Source organism: Cataglyphis hispanica, chromosome 4 (genome assembly GCF_021464435.1).
Source record: "Cataglyphis hispanica isolate Lineage 1 chromosome 4, ULB_Chis1_1.0, whole genome shotgun sequence".
NCBI lineage: Eukaryota > Metazoa > Arthropoda > Insecta > Hymenoptera > Formicidae > Cataglyphis > Cataglyphis hispanica.
In genome coordinates, this window is record NC_065957.1 from 10,388,650 (window position 1) to 10,403,725 (window position 15,076).

The window sequence follows — 15,076 nt, forward strand, 5'->3', positions numbered from 1 at the left end:
TATGCAGTAATAAACTCTAAAGATTCAAGTTTTTAAAGTATTTCTCAAAGAATTTTACATCTTCAAAAATAATTGCTTAATTTTTCTTGATTTTTAATACTTATTTCATAAAAAAAAGTTTTATCTTAATAATTTCCACGTGTAAAGGTTAATAATATCGACACCTGGCACAGCTGCGAATAACTCTTGATGAAGACAAATGAATTTCACAGGAAGGAAACGCGGAGAGAAAGGGTGTTACTCTGTATCGAGGAAAGATAAAGAAGAAAAGGGTTGATGTAGGCTTTAGATATCGAAAAAAGATAATGATGAAGCCGCTAAGAGGATTCGATGGCAAGAATATCATTATAATGATTTAATTGTTACATAATGAAATTATTAAATTCTTGTCAAGCTTTGATAATAATGATAAGAACATAATTAAGAATACATTAGATCGCATGATAAATAAGATTGTACAAAAATTGTATTTATTCGTAATATAAAAAAATTGTTTATCATAATTATTTCATTTTTTTTTTTTTTGAAACAATAAATAAATTTCGTGAAACAAATTGTTATGACATTTCATCATTTGTGAGACAACAAAAAGTCTTGCGCATTGTGACATTAGCAATCCATACACCGCAAACATCATAAATTTTACTCACGAGGTCACAGATAAAAGTGTAAAATTTTAATAAAATAAACCGCGCTGAATGTATCAAATATGTAAATTCTTTATCCAAGCCGGTGTTCAAGATAATAAATAGAACATAGTTGGAACAAGAATTAGAGAACAGCGTATTATTTCTGCTCCTAAAAAAGAACATAACTATGGCACGAAACTGAAGTTACGCCTTTGCTATGTATTCGACGTGAAAAAAAAATTGTGAAAGGGAAATCTTAGTAAAAAGGGCATAATTAAAAACTATAGTTTTGCGTGGAAACCGCCATAACATCCATAACATCCTCCTGGCGACTTTTTAAGCAATTTTGCGAGTAACACAAGCTCGACGTGCGAGAGTACAATGTTCTTTACCGGTTATAAACGTTAACGAAGTGCATTATGCAGCACATAGGGCAATCTGTCTCTGCGAAACAGTTAACTTTTCTGGCCCTTCTAATGTTCCTTGCAAAAAATCTTTTTTTTTGCGTGTCTTTTATTTTAGTTAATAATAATAAACATTTGCTTGAGAAGTTAATGATGTTCATGTATCATATTGATGTTTACATCCATTTATGTTTGGTAACTTTAATTTACTTAAAATGAATATGTATTTCTTAACTTTATAAAATATATTATATATACATATACATATATATTTTGGAGATATATATTGCATTTAATGCATAAATTTAACAAATTTTTAAATTAAATACATTGCTGCTTTTTCTAAGAGAGAGCATTTTCTGAGCAAGGTTCAAACATTTCGCTGAAGCTTTTCAGTTGCTTATTCAGCGTTGCGCACCTTAAATTAAGGATTTATATTAGACTTACACAATCTTTCCTTGGGAATTGTCTAATGAAATATATAATAAGGAATCTTCACTCTTTACTTATTTAATATCAAGTCTTATCACTTTAAAATGAGCACAAGAGTAAGTTCTCGCGGAAATGAAGAGGGATAGTTTACTCTGGAAAAGCGACAAAAGGGAGAATGCCGCTTATAGGTAGAAAGACGAAAGGCTAGAGGAGAGAAGTATTAGGCAGAGACTTATAGCTCCAGTAATTACTACTAATAGCTACCCCCTGAGTAGCGAGGGCGAAAAGGAGGATGAGGTCCTATACTATCTTATACTGTCCGAGGGTGCCTGAGAGAATTCCACGTTGGTAAACATCCGAACCATAAATTTTTCCAGGATTCCGTGGAATTTTCGTGCACTTTACGGGATCCTTGTTGACGTTCTACGTCGCTTCATATTGCGAAGCGTTGAGGATACGACATTATCGCGCTGAGGGAATGACAAACTGGCGGGGAAATAAGCTCCTTATGAAAATGGAGGAAACAAACAACTGCAATGTTTAGGATTTTACAAATATATATGATTTATTTTGATTTTAGTATGTCGACGTTTATCGTCCTCGTCTTCGAGCAATATTCTCCTTATTCTAAGTAATTGAATAAAGTAATTGAATAAACCAGAGCGATATTATATGCGCTGCTAGTTCCTTATAATTCGATACATATTTTGTAAAAGTCGACAATTTGTATTTACTCATAAAACACTGCTCTCCGTCACTGTGAGAATCACCGATAACGATAACACCCGATAGTAGCATACAATATAGGCACGTTGCGGCGAATGGTTGGAGCATGATTTATAGTCTGACTCTATCTTATCCCTTTGTTTCGTTGTCCCTGCGCATCCAATCGGCTCGCGTCTTTATGATATAGTTGTAACTTGTTTTGTTCTTCAATTATATGAGCGATTTTTCAAAATTAAACACTATATACTTATAATCGCGAAATCGAATAGAATAAAAAATTATTTTATACATCTATACTTGTCGATATCTACATATTATCGATTTTATATATTTTATCTAATTTATTTGTTTTATATAATGTTATAATTTTAGATTTTTTTCAAAAATTTTTTCAAAAATGAAATGAAACTTTTATATTCACATAATGTACATTTTCTTTAAATATTGAAAATGTTATTTTAAAAAATATGTAGAAAAATATACGCTGTATGTATAGTGAATAGATCTCAGTCTAAGCTATCCTTAAAATCCGTGCGATAACGTTAAGTAGTGCTAGTAAACTCGTTGGACGGAATTGTGGGACATAGCGAGACATCGAATAGCTCCCATGTGATTTACAGTCTAGTCCTATCAACGCTCCGACCTTCCGTCATGCTACCCTTCACATGCCCCGCAAAACCGGAACACGAGCGTTTCTATGAAATAGAAACATCTTGCTGGGTTTCGCGCGGCATAAGCCAACGCTCGAGATATATTTTATGGGGGAACATTTCCCTGAGACGGTGCCGCCGTGTAGAAACACCCGCGGAGGTGTACCCCATACATCAGGGTTGCACCCTGTCTCTTAGCGCAGGGACTCTCAATGAGAGTAACAGTATCTTTAAACGAACTATATGTAATCCGTGGCATGTAAGAGATAGCAGGGGATCAATTTAGTTCAAGTTATTAAAATATCGCTCGTACAGTGTTTTCTTCTACCAAGTAATACTTTCAACTTGAATGTATCATTGACTTCAACACAGCTGACATAAAAAAGATACATAAACGTACGTTGCGTAAAACTTTGAAGTCTTCCTGTTAGTAGTAAAGAAACGCCGAAAGAGATAAAACTTAAGAGTGGTTATCTCTCTTTCTCTCTTTCATTCTCTTAATACTTTCCCCCTGTATCATCTCGCCACGTTTCTTTCTTTTTACGCTTCTTGTCTTGTTTCATTCATCTTAAACGTAACGTGAGTACCCTGACCTAGTCTACCATCAGACTTCTTATCAAATTTTCCGTATTTGAGATCACCGTCACGCATGCTCTACGTGTCCGAGAATACTTTTTGCTCATATTTTTATTTTATGAAAATGATCGCATTTTTTGCCGCTAAAAAATTTTGACTAAAAAATTTATTGATTGTTGTTTCATTTCTCTCATGTTAGATTATTTTGTTAGTATTTTGTAACTATATTGTATTATATAAATATATTAGAGCTGTCTCTTTATACCATTATTATTTTTTTTGATCGCGGATATCTGTTGTAAAAATTAGTTTTAAAAAATATTTTTACGTATTCACTAGTTTGTTGTCTGCCCTTGTCTCTGTTGTCTTATACGCGCCGTCTAATCACATCCTTGATGAGCCGTGGGCAAGTTGCGAATTAGAACGTAATACCTGCTTTCAGCACCTAAATTCGGAGAGCGCGGCTAAATAACATCTTCGATGTAGGCGACGCCCGGTAGACGATACTGCGACAGCTCCAGATCGTAATATCGCTTTAATTATGTGCGCCGTATTTGCGCCGAGTCGCGTTATTAATTTCGGGTCCTCACGCCGAGAGACTTACCGTTACGACCTTGGGGGTTATGTGGGATCCTGCGAACCCTCCGGCAGGAACGACGCTCGGGCACGGAGAGACGTACCGTCAGAGGGTGGGTATACAACCCCCTCCCAGGATACATGTCTGCACGTGCGATGCATCCGCCCAGGCCCAAGCAGCACGGCTCATCTTCGAGATGTTATTGCGCGAGAGCGAGCCGTATAGCTCCATCGTCCTTCTGTATGTAAATTATTTCGGGGGCTAAATTAAACACAGGTGAAATGGTGTTGCGCGATAAGTTAGCGTGAACAGGGTGCTTCTCGAAATATCCTTGTTTCCAGGATGTTGATGGCGGCTGGAGTCTGGCCGGATTCTCATTTATTACGTCGACAGGGAAACTGGTAGGATCGCGAGGATGGAATTACTACGCTTTTTGCGCAACAAGAATAATAATATCCGAGAGATTTCGCTTCAAAATTTGACTCATTATCATCTCGACGAAACTTTCCAAGTTTTGACTAAAATATCTGATCACAATGACATATGTTTTTTCAAAATAATTATATTCTCTGTAATGTTTTTTCATATGTTAAAAAATGCAAAGACATTAAAAAAGATCTACGGCCATTTCAATGATTTATTGTTCATAAATAAATACATGTTTGATTCTTCTCTCGCCACATCTGCGTCATTAGCGTCAATTTCTATCGTTACCCTTATCTTGATACATACAGGTTGATACAGGTGCATACAGCCTTACGATCTATTATTTTTCGCCGATGTAATTTTTCCTCGTTTTCCAGACAGTTTGGCCGGGCGTCTCGCGGAAAATATCCCCGCGGATTGCGGTCGCCGTGCAAAATAAATAATCCCTACCGCCGCTTCCGTTTCTCGTTTCGTTCCGCTTCGCGTGTCACGTGCCTGTTCCATTTTTATTGCGGCGAACCCACCTCGTTACATTGTACGCCTTGTATGTCTTTTCTTTTTTATTCTATTCTGTATGCTTTTATTCTGTCCATCTTTGATTGGAATGCATAACACGGTACTCATTAATTTTATTAAAACACAATAATAATAATCATAATAATAATAATAATATCAATAATAATTAGAAAAATCAGGAATTATGAGGCAAATCAGATATCTTTTAAAGATGTACCTGCATATATATGTATCAGTTATTTCTACTATTTCTACAATTACTTATAAACGAATAAATATGGCGGTGACTTTTTAATATATCACCGAGATAAAATACTTTACATTAATGATAAGGTTTTAAGACGGTAGCTCAACGTTCTTAAATGGGACACTTAGCCAACAAACGCCAATAAACGTGAAATTTCGCCGATTGCTCTCTCTCTCTCTCTGCGGCAATTAATTTTACTTGCCAAATTGTTATGACAAATACTTAGAATGCATTTATGAAGAAGTAGCGACGCCGCACAATGTGAGCAAACTTGTCAAGTATTTGTGATATATCAAAGTTTACTATGAATAATCTCCAGAGACTTTCAATGTTGATATAGACGGAATTTTATGAAAAAAATTTAATTACCTATTCGCCATATATATTTTGCAATTTTAAAAGTGCATAATAAATTAGGAATCTATTATTAATATTTTTAGAAATAAAAAAATAGCGGAATATTATTATAAAGTTATGATAACAGAAATATAATTGTAATGTTGATATAAATCATTACATTCATAATTCAAAGTTCGTAAATTGTAGAAAACTATTTTATACGTGCACTTATATATCTTTAAGGATTGAAAGGGAAGTAGAGGTTCGATTTGGAACACTTTATGAACGTCTTCCCAAAGTGTATAAACTTTCGAGTGTTCCACTGTGGTTGCAATGTAACAAGAAGTTACAAATAATTGTCACTTACTGGAAAACTATCCGTCTTGAACTTGGCGGAGAACTCCTTGTCGTTTTCGTCCATGAAAGGAATTAACTGGAAACTATCTATTATGAAGCTATAAGAACTTTTTCAACTTAACAAAGTAAACTTAAAGAGTTCCCAATACATTTCTTTATTTCTATATTTTTCTTTATTTTACAAATTGTGCTAAATAGGCTTATATGTGTACATACCTACCGTCTTAAATTATAATTACATTTTTATATTTGCAATTATTAAAGATTCTATAAGATGATAATAATATAGCAAATTGATTAGCGTTACAAATAATGTGTGAATATTTTAAGTTAATTTTTTATTAAATAACATTTATCTTCAGATGTACTTGAGTGTGAAATTTTTTGTTTCTTCTAAACCAAAATCAAATTATCTAATTAATACTCTTTAAATTACAATAATAAAATATATTATTTAATAATGTTTTAAAATCCTGAAAAATCTGGTATCACGATCGCTCCTGGTCCAGTTAACATCACGCGTGAAAGTAACTTTTGAATGTCCTTTTTAATCTTACGGTTAATTTGCGGCTTCTTCAGTAAATGTCTGAGCAGACCCTTAATAAATTGTCCTTGTGTCTTATACTTTTGGAATTCAAAATCTTCATTATCCTGAAGGAAATTCGGATTTTGAGCCAGATATGTGATTAGATCGTTATAGGCTATTTTTTCCTTATACGACAATCGATTAAAGTCTATTGTCTGCTGAATCATAGTGCCCAGATTTACTTCAGTCTTAACTACGTACGTTTCGACCCACATCCACATGATTGGCAAGGCACCCATATCAGTAAATTCTACCTTATCTTCATAATATTTAAATGCTTTCAGAACATGTTTTTTCAAATTTGCTTTACGGGACAATGCACTCAGAATAATTTTATGCAAAAATTCTCCGCGAGACATGGTTGATGGAGGTTTAGTTATCTGCCATTTTTCCAAGATAGTTGGATCGTCAAGAAATTTCTTTATCTGATGTAACATAGCAGTTTCCACGATATTCTTAGGTCTTGGCAGAGCAACGATTAAACTTGTCAATTCCGGCTGCCACTGACCCGTTTTTTCAGACATCATCTTCACGAGACTGTCTTCGGACACTTGAATGTTCATCGATGGTACTTTGATAGCATAAATATACATGTTAATCAAGGGCAATAGCTCGGGGTCCATTTGAATTGTTTTACTTTTTTGCAGTTTTTGTAAAAGCGTTATCAAAAGTGTGCCTTTATTTGGATATATCAGCGGCTGGAAATCTGATCCAAGTATTTCCACGATTTTTTTAGATGTCAAAATATTTTTGAGAGGTTGTATTATTTTTGCGAAAGGATTTTTCTTTTCCAAAGTCGGTAATAGATCGCCATAAGGATCGGATGGATTTATAGATTGTAACCATATTTTAGGATTGACAAGTGGTATAGTAATGGTATCGGGTGATTTTTTAACGGGCGGTTTTTCGCTGATTGTACTGCGGGTCAAATCTTGTACATTAAACGTGGAATAAACGACTTCCGATATTAAGTTCTTCGACGAAACTACGATGGGTAACAATATTGTTGGACTGATATATTCTATAGTGGAGATATATTTCTGAATTAAATTCATCAAACTCGTATTCGTTGTTACTTGTTGATAGGTCGTGGCTTTTTTAAGTACTGCTAATAATAATGCAATGTTCGTGGAATAATCATTTATATCCTGTTCTTGTAGGATCTTCTTAATATAATTTTTGCCAAATATAGCGGACAATGGTTGTAAAACCTGTGTCACTATCGGTGTGTCATCATCTGAAAAGAAATTGTTTACGTTCGCAGGTTTTAAAAGTTTTTTGATTTCTGGCAGAACAAGTCCAGGCACTGTCTTATTATGATCGTCGGACGTTACAATTGGAACGCCATTTTCGGATAATTGTATTTTAAGAGGCTCATTAGGTTCTATACTCGGCGGTAAGACTATTGTAGTTACATTTTCAGGAATATCATTTGTCCTTTTCTCTGGAACATTCGTTTCTTCTTTCGTAGTTATACGTATTGTCGTCGTTGGTTGCGTAGGCTTTTGCGTCATGACATCATTTTTCACCTCCTCGAGTGAATATGTTTGACTTTCATTCTCTTCGCTTGCATTCGGTTGAGATGAAATTTCTTCTTCTTTTGTATGTGAAATGTCAACATTGGACTCTGGTTTTTCAGTAACGTTCGATTCTGGTTTTTCATTAACATTGGATTCTGGGTTTTCAGTAGCATCCGATTCTGGTTTTTCAGTAACATCCGGTTCTGGTTTTTCAGTAACATACGATTTTGGTTTTTCAATAATATTCCATTCTGGTTTTTCAGGAACATTCGATTCTATATTTGGTAATATTGTCGTAGTGGTAGTAATTGGTTTTTCGGCACCCGACATTTTCTGAAGAAAACTCATTGTCGTTTTAGTTTTACGTATTGTTGTCATTAATCGCATAGGTTTCTTCGTTGTGATATCTTTATCTATCTCTTCGAGTGAATATATTTGACTCTCACTTTCCTTGCTTGTACTCGTTTGAGGTGAAATTTTTTCCTCTCTTATATTTAAAGAGTCAACATTGAATTGGTCTTCAATATCATACGGTGTAACGGATGTTGATGGGTGCTCTTTTTCTGTCTTTTGTGACGGTTTATTAATCTCAGAATTATAATATTTTGATGTTGTCACTAATAAAGAAGTTGCAGGCTGATCCGGTAAATTTTCTTGAGAAGGTTTACTTGGATGTTTACTTGAGGGTTTTAAATGTTCAGTGACTTGCACTTGATTTGTAGTAGTAGACGTTTTTACTTTTGTTTTTGTAGGTTTGAGATGTATAATATTTTCCATTTGTTTATTTTTTTCCGTAGTCTGACTTTTTGTATTTTCTAATTCAGTCAGGAGAAAAGGTGTCATATTATAATATTTATTTAATTTCCATCCATATAAGTTTTCATTTAAGTTATTTGGTACTTTTTGCTCTTTCTCTCTTTCTCTAATTTCAAAAGAGCTTTCATTGAAATGAGGAACATTCTCATAATCTCCCGCAATATCTGTCTTAATGGCTGGAAGGGAAAATGAAAATTGCGGTTTCAAATAATGTTGTAATTGTATTAATCTAGTCTTCAAAATATATGATATAGTTTGAATCTTTGTTAATAGTGACATAGGCAGATTATTCCGTAATTTTTGTATCTTCTGAAACGTAGATATCAAACATCGTATAGGTGTAAGACAGTTGTATTTCTCCGTCGGCAATAATGTACTCACAAGCACAGATAATTGTGGCTGTGCGATTAATTCAAATTTTATGGAATCTAATGTCGATTGAAACGCCTGATGTACGTCAAGAGTCTTCAGAGATTCCATGAGTATCAGTACATCAATCTCAGGTGATACAAATGGCGTAAAGGTTCTAGTGGACTTTTTCATTATCAAGATTGATAGTAGAGCCGCAGCTGGTTCTTGTATCATTTGCAAATTACTACCTGGATGGCTTGGAATACGATTCACAAGTCTCGTTAGAAATGCGATGAGAAGATCTAAGGGATCGCGGTAGGCAAATTTATTGAATCCGGTGAAAATTTCATTCATATCACTATGCCTGTATATTTTATACCGGAAATACATTATCAGACGGTCTTTCAAGCCGATCGCATCCGGACCGAATTCGTGAGGAACGATCGCCGAGAGTAGCATTCCAATATCTATATCATGTCTGATCAGATGACGCAGATACATCGTGTTTGGATTATCATAGGTCGGAGTCATCACAAGTTTCAAATGATGATAGACATAAACAGCAGCGTTTTTCACAGCTATTCTTACATTCGAGACGAGGATCTTTGATAAGACGGAAAATACAAGTGTGTAAGCGTCACTGCTGTCAGGATTTTTTCCAATCAAATCCCAGCTTCTATGATCAATGGTATTATCTTTACTTAAATCGTAAAGATATCTAATGTTTTCTTCCACTACAGGATCATCGTTAGGATTTGGCAAATTTATCAATATCAAGCCGAATAGTTCTTGCGACAAAGACAGCTTATGCGTGTGTAACTTGTAGAGAAGCTTTACAAATACCGGACCGAGAGCTTTTTCAGTAATATTCGAGTATCTATCGTATCCTTTCATCTCGTCGCCGTCGATTATTATCTTACTTTTCAAGATGCCCAAATCGATGTTGGCAAGGTAATTAAACGTGTCAGATGTTGTCTTACTAAGTAATTTGTTTAAATTGATTCTTTCTTGTTTTATCTCATTAACCAAGAATGTGGCTGTGCATTGAAGATAGGACGGTAAGTTTTTTATCAACGACATTAGTATCATAATTGTCTGCTGATTTTTGTCCACACCGTTTAATCTAGATAGAATTGGTAATAAATTGTATACATAAACCTTCTTCTTCTTGAGAATTTCGTGAACAATCTGCAGAGATGAATATTGCTCTTCCGTGAGTCCAGATTCACGGCCGTGTAATAAGTATGAGAAAATGTACAGTATGTTGTCTCGAAGTATCACCGATGTTTTTAATTTCTCTATCACGTTTCTCGATTCAACATCATTTTTCGAATAGCGTGATTCATTTTTTGGGAAATGAACACTGTATTTTTCGATCACTGGACTTAAATATCTTCGTACAACGCCGAAGTCCGAAAGAGCATTAAGAACATCGGAAGAATTTGTTTCCTGGATTTTATGTCGAATTACCTTCAACCAAAAATATTTTTTTTTACATCTATATCTAATATATCTAGTATAATAGAAAAAATGCATAAAAATTATTATTATAATCAAATATATATAATATTCTATTATCATATCCTATTTGAAGATTATTATTGAATATGTATTATTATATTATTATAGAAGAGACTCTCATAATCTCACTTACTTTCTGTTTCAATTCCAAACGTTGTTTGTCCTGAGAACAAAAGAGAGATCAAATTATTAATTTATTTAAAAATAAATGTGTACTTTTTTCTTTTCTTTTTTTCTTTTGAAACTAATAATTTCTTTCATTTTTTATCTCTAGATTATTGTAATTATTATATTTATATATTATTATAGTAATATCATCACTCTAACATTTCCAATATTACAATATTTTTGCCAAATTGTTAATTCGTGTGACGATATCAAAAACTTACTGCACTTATCACAAATGTTGTTTCAATTATAACGAGGAAAGTAACAAGTATTATATTGGTCACTATCATTTTGTAGAACGTTATGACCGAATCCGGTCAAATGGAGAGTCCGTATAAAAATTTGATAGTCGTTTATACGTATAAAACGTTTCACATTACATAGTATTTCGTTAACTTGTAAGATTATTATGTCTCGTAACGCGCCCGCAAAGACTGAAGTGGGTTTTAACAGGGGCGTCTTTTATATAAAGAACAACACTCGTGTGGTTAGAATTATGCAAGTGCGTGTACACGACCGCCGGCTGAGAATGAGTAACTCGACGCCAGCTCATGTTATTGCTAACTGATAATTAAATTTTACTGTTCCACATGCCGATATTCCCTTTCCTCTCCTACGTACTTTCAACTTCAGCTGTTGTATCGAGCGAGATGAGATATGGTTCCATAATTTATTATTATTGATTCTATCTTTAAACGATTGCGAATTTTATATGATTTTTTATGCTGATGTTATAGAAATCATATAAATCTATTAAAGGGAATTTAATTCTCGGATTCATTCTTAAATTATCTCCAACTCTCTTTGTTATTCGATTTGACTGCGCTCTAAGAAATTTGGATTTTTCCAAAATTATATTATCTATGTTTACGGACGTTGATTATATTTAACCAACGTAAGATTAGGAGTCGTAAGTTAATAATGAAACCCATATCGTCCTTGATATACATAAAAAATATACCATCTTACTCTTAGAAAGAAATTAGAAGTTGACCTTCTTAGGATTAGAAAGAAATTGCGATAGCGAATATCTCATATGCGCTGGACTATACACACAATAAATGAATATGAATACTGCAAAAATACGCTCGATCAATTTATTTGAAAAATTTCTCATCAAAATACCGCGCTTCAGGGAATTGCTACTCGTGCATTAAATTTTCCTCGATTTCCTCCATTGCTGTTTTGCGACAATTGTTTTCAATAAAAAGTCTCTTTGAAGAGACACACCGCTTCTTGTCGTATTACGATTCTGTATCGAATATGTAAAGGGCGATTGTATTAAATTTTTTTCATTAAATAAAAATGATTTCGTGGCTAGAAAAAACTCTTTTTTGCAGCATCTTTTCTGCGAAAACTTATCATATCAAATATTTATTTACGCAGTACGCGTATACGCTTATATTCATGCAAATCAATTTATTTACAGCAAGTTACAAAAATCTTGTTATCGTAGCAGCTGATTACTTGGTGTATGCAAATTAATAATCATCATAGGAAAGAGAGAAAAAGAATTCACAGTGTTAATAATACGCGACACAATAATGTAACACATGCTTTTATATATATAATATTTAGGGAACCTATATTATATTCATACGCTGCAAACCATTTTTTCATATGCTTTTTCTATTGATATATACGAAGCTTAAAGCGACAATTCAATACATATAAGCGACAAAGCGAATCGTCGTTTTCGTACGCGGTGCGATTGAGCGCAGTATATTTTTACTGAACCGGCCAATAAAACCGAACCTGACAATCCGCAGTAGCTCTCCCTAATAAATGACAACAGATAACGACCGAAAGGGTCGCACCGTCGTGAACGATAAGGCGGCGGGACAGTGACGAATAGGCCTTCGCGAAGCTTCCGCGGTGCTGCAATTCCATGCAACCGGCTAACCGGACCACTATCATACCGAGGATAGCGCCAATTCCGATGGGTGATCCATTATCTTAAACGGCATCGAGCCATCGATTCGCACCGCTCATCTCCGAGCGCTTTTTCAGGTTTTGGAGAACTTTTCGCAATTCTTTGCAACGGATTTTTCTCATTCTCTCTTTCTCTCTCTCTCTCTCTCTCTCTCCTTCTTTCGCTCTTTCCATTGACCTATTTCTACGTGAATTTTTGGATCGACTCGTAAAATCCGGGCGCGCGATTGCATATTGCGCTTCTGTGTTCACCTCCATCGTTTCGTCCGTAAGGTCAACCTGTCGAGATTGGGATTGAGCGATGCGCGAATATACTGTAGCTCTGAAGCGCACAAAAGTTAAAAGCACGCGCGTTTTTTGGAAAAGTATCTTTTTTCTCTCATTTTTCCATGGAAGAATGAGCTTCTATTTATCCGTGGAGATTAATGATGCTGTTTGTCGGTGGTAAAATAACCACATAAGACTTAATGTTGTTATTCTGTTTTGGAAAACAGTATATGTAATCAGGGTTGTAAATAAAATACGGAGCTTTAAAGCGTAACGGCAGCTGCTGCTATTGAGCTTTCGCGAAACGTTTGCGATAGTGAAATTAATTGATTATAAGCGATTGAAAAACGTTAATGTTTTATCGGAAATTATTGGCGAAAAAATAAAATTTTTTTCCTTTATATAAAATATTTTAGAAAATATATATATATATATATTGCACACACGCACACATACACATTTGCAAACCCCTTTGAATTATAATCGATTCATCTCTCTCGATATAATGCAATATTACAAAATATGAAAATGGATATTCGTTATCACTCACATTGTATGCGATATATTGAATGCATCAAATCATGACATATATTTTCACAAGCATTAGTATTTTTCATAACAAAAATTGCATCATTCGTTTTAATAATTCATTTAGTGGGAAATTTTTAATTGTCACATAGTATCGTAAAAAAATTTTATAAATTGAATTAATACTTTTGATATCAGCATATCTTCCTCTCTAACGCATATATATTATAAATATATATAGGTGTTTATTTTTATAAATATGAATTTTTGTTCATATTTATAAAAGAAAATTTGTTAAGATAAGATTAGCTGTCGCCGAGAATAATTTTTCTATTAGAAATCAGAAACACGCACAGGATATATATAGTCTTTTAATGCAACTTGCCTCACTGCGTCACAGTGGTATGGGTTAAAATTTATTAAATCTTGATTAAACACACAACGCTTTTGATTGTTTTGCGAAATTGAAGAAAAACTCTAGGTTTTTTTGTAGATATTTTTATCCATCCTCGGATAGCACAACCCGATTGAATGCCGCTGCATACTATAAATTCCGCCGCTCGATTGCGAGAACCGTTTTTGGAGATTACAATTGATCGACGTTTGCTGAAATCTAAACTTTTACGATACCGAAAACTCTACGAATTTTATGAACGCTTTAGATCCTAACTTTTCTCGCGAGGCGAATTTCAATTGACCTAGATATAAATTTTATGAACCTAATCTACTTTGCTCTTTGCGGTTATATAAATCGTAATAAGAAGATCTGTGTCTCAAAATTAACTCGAGCAAAGTCGTTGGGACAAATGATAATAATTTGAATCCTTAATGAATGTCTAAAATTTATTCATAATAAGATAATAGAAATAGAAATAAATTTAAATCTAGATACCATCTACTAAACCGTACTCTGAACAAACTCATTTTAAATGCTTATTCACACACACTTACACATACATTATACATATATTCACACAAATCAATTTACTTGGGACTGCACATTACACAAAGTTCTTATTATCGCCGTGATTGATTAGCGCGAATAAACGTACCGCTATGCATATTAACTTTTAAGTATCCGGAAGGCTAATATTGCATCAAATTAACTACCGCGACTTTTTCCTTGCTGCAATATCGTTATTGTATTATGTGACGAAGCAACTCTTCGAAAAAAGAGAAATATTATCGCCAATTATATATAATGTTGTATAGATTATTTATTTCTGTGTGATCTTTTTTAATAAAATAAAACTTTTTCTATTCTTTATTTTTACAGGATGCGGAAGCATCGCACCAAAGTCGACTTGGGGCAAAATCGCTACCATGGGTTATGCTAGCCTCGGGATACCCTTGACTTTGGTTTATTTATCTAGCGCGGGAGGTCTCTTATCCAGATGCGCCAGAGGTGTCTTCACGCGAGCCCTTTGCTGCTGTCTTTGCTCGAATTGCGGCTACTGTTGCTACGATGAGAGGCGAATGCAGGTTAGCGGGGATGAGGCATGCTTTTT

General features: G+C 34.2%; 3 protein-coding genes across 7 annotated transcripts in view; 1 reads left to right on the plus strand and 2 right to left on the minus strand.

The window, feature by feature from the left end:
• The window catches only part of LOC126848796 (TWiK family of potassium channels protein 7-like), a 255,765-nt gene that overhangs the window by 239,216 nt on the left and 1,473 nt on the right, over positions 1 to 15,076 (plus strand). For all 5 annotated transcript variants that reach the window (XM_050590005.1, XM_050590004.1, XM_050590006.1 and 2 more), the window contains one exon: positions 14,845 to 15,050. In XM_050590005.1, the coding sequence (XP_050445962.1) occupies positions 14,845 to 15,050 (206 nt within the window). The remainder of the gene's footprint in view (positions 1 to 14,844; positions 15,051 to 15,076) is intronic.
• The window catches only part of LOC126848808 (retinol-binding protein pinta-like), a 562,409-nt gene that overhangs the window by 197,001 nt on the left and 350,332 nt on the right, over positions 1 to 15,076 (minus strand). The gene's annotated exons all lie outside the window — the stretch shown is intronic.
• Positions 6,122 to 11,131, minus strand: LOC126848770 (uncharacterized). Its single transcript, XM_050589950.1, has 4 exons — positions 11,063 to 11,131; positions 10,807 to 10,836; positions 8,181 to 10,622; positions 6,122 to 8,090 (listed from the first exon to the last, which is right to left on the minus strand). Exons 1-4 carry the CDS (start codon positions 11,129 to 11,131, stop codon positions 6,345 to 6,347), a joined length of 4,287 nt encoding a protein of 1,428 aa, XP_050445907.1. The 3' UTR covers positions 6,122 to 6,344.

Bases quoted from the DNA above. Each gene is read 5' to 3' on its own strand.
- LOC126848770 (XM_050589950.1), bottom strand. From the start codon at position 11,131: ATGATAGTGACCAATATAATACTTGTTACTTTCCTCGTTATAATTGAA. The intron at 10,837-11,062 runs GTAAGTTTTTGA...TTTTGTTCTCAG, and splicing joins CAACATTTGTGATAAGTGCA to GACAAACAACGTTTGGAATT. The intron at 10,623-10,806 runs GTAAGTGAGATT...TTTTGGTTGAAG, and splicing joins GTTTGGAATTGAAACAGAAA to GTAATTCGACATAAAATCCA.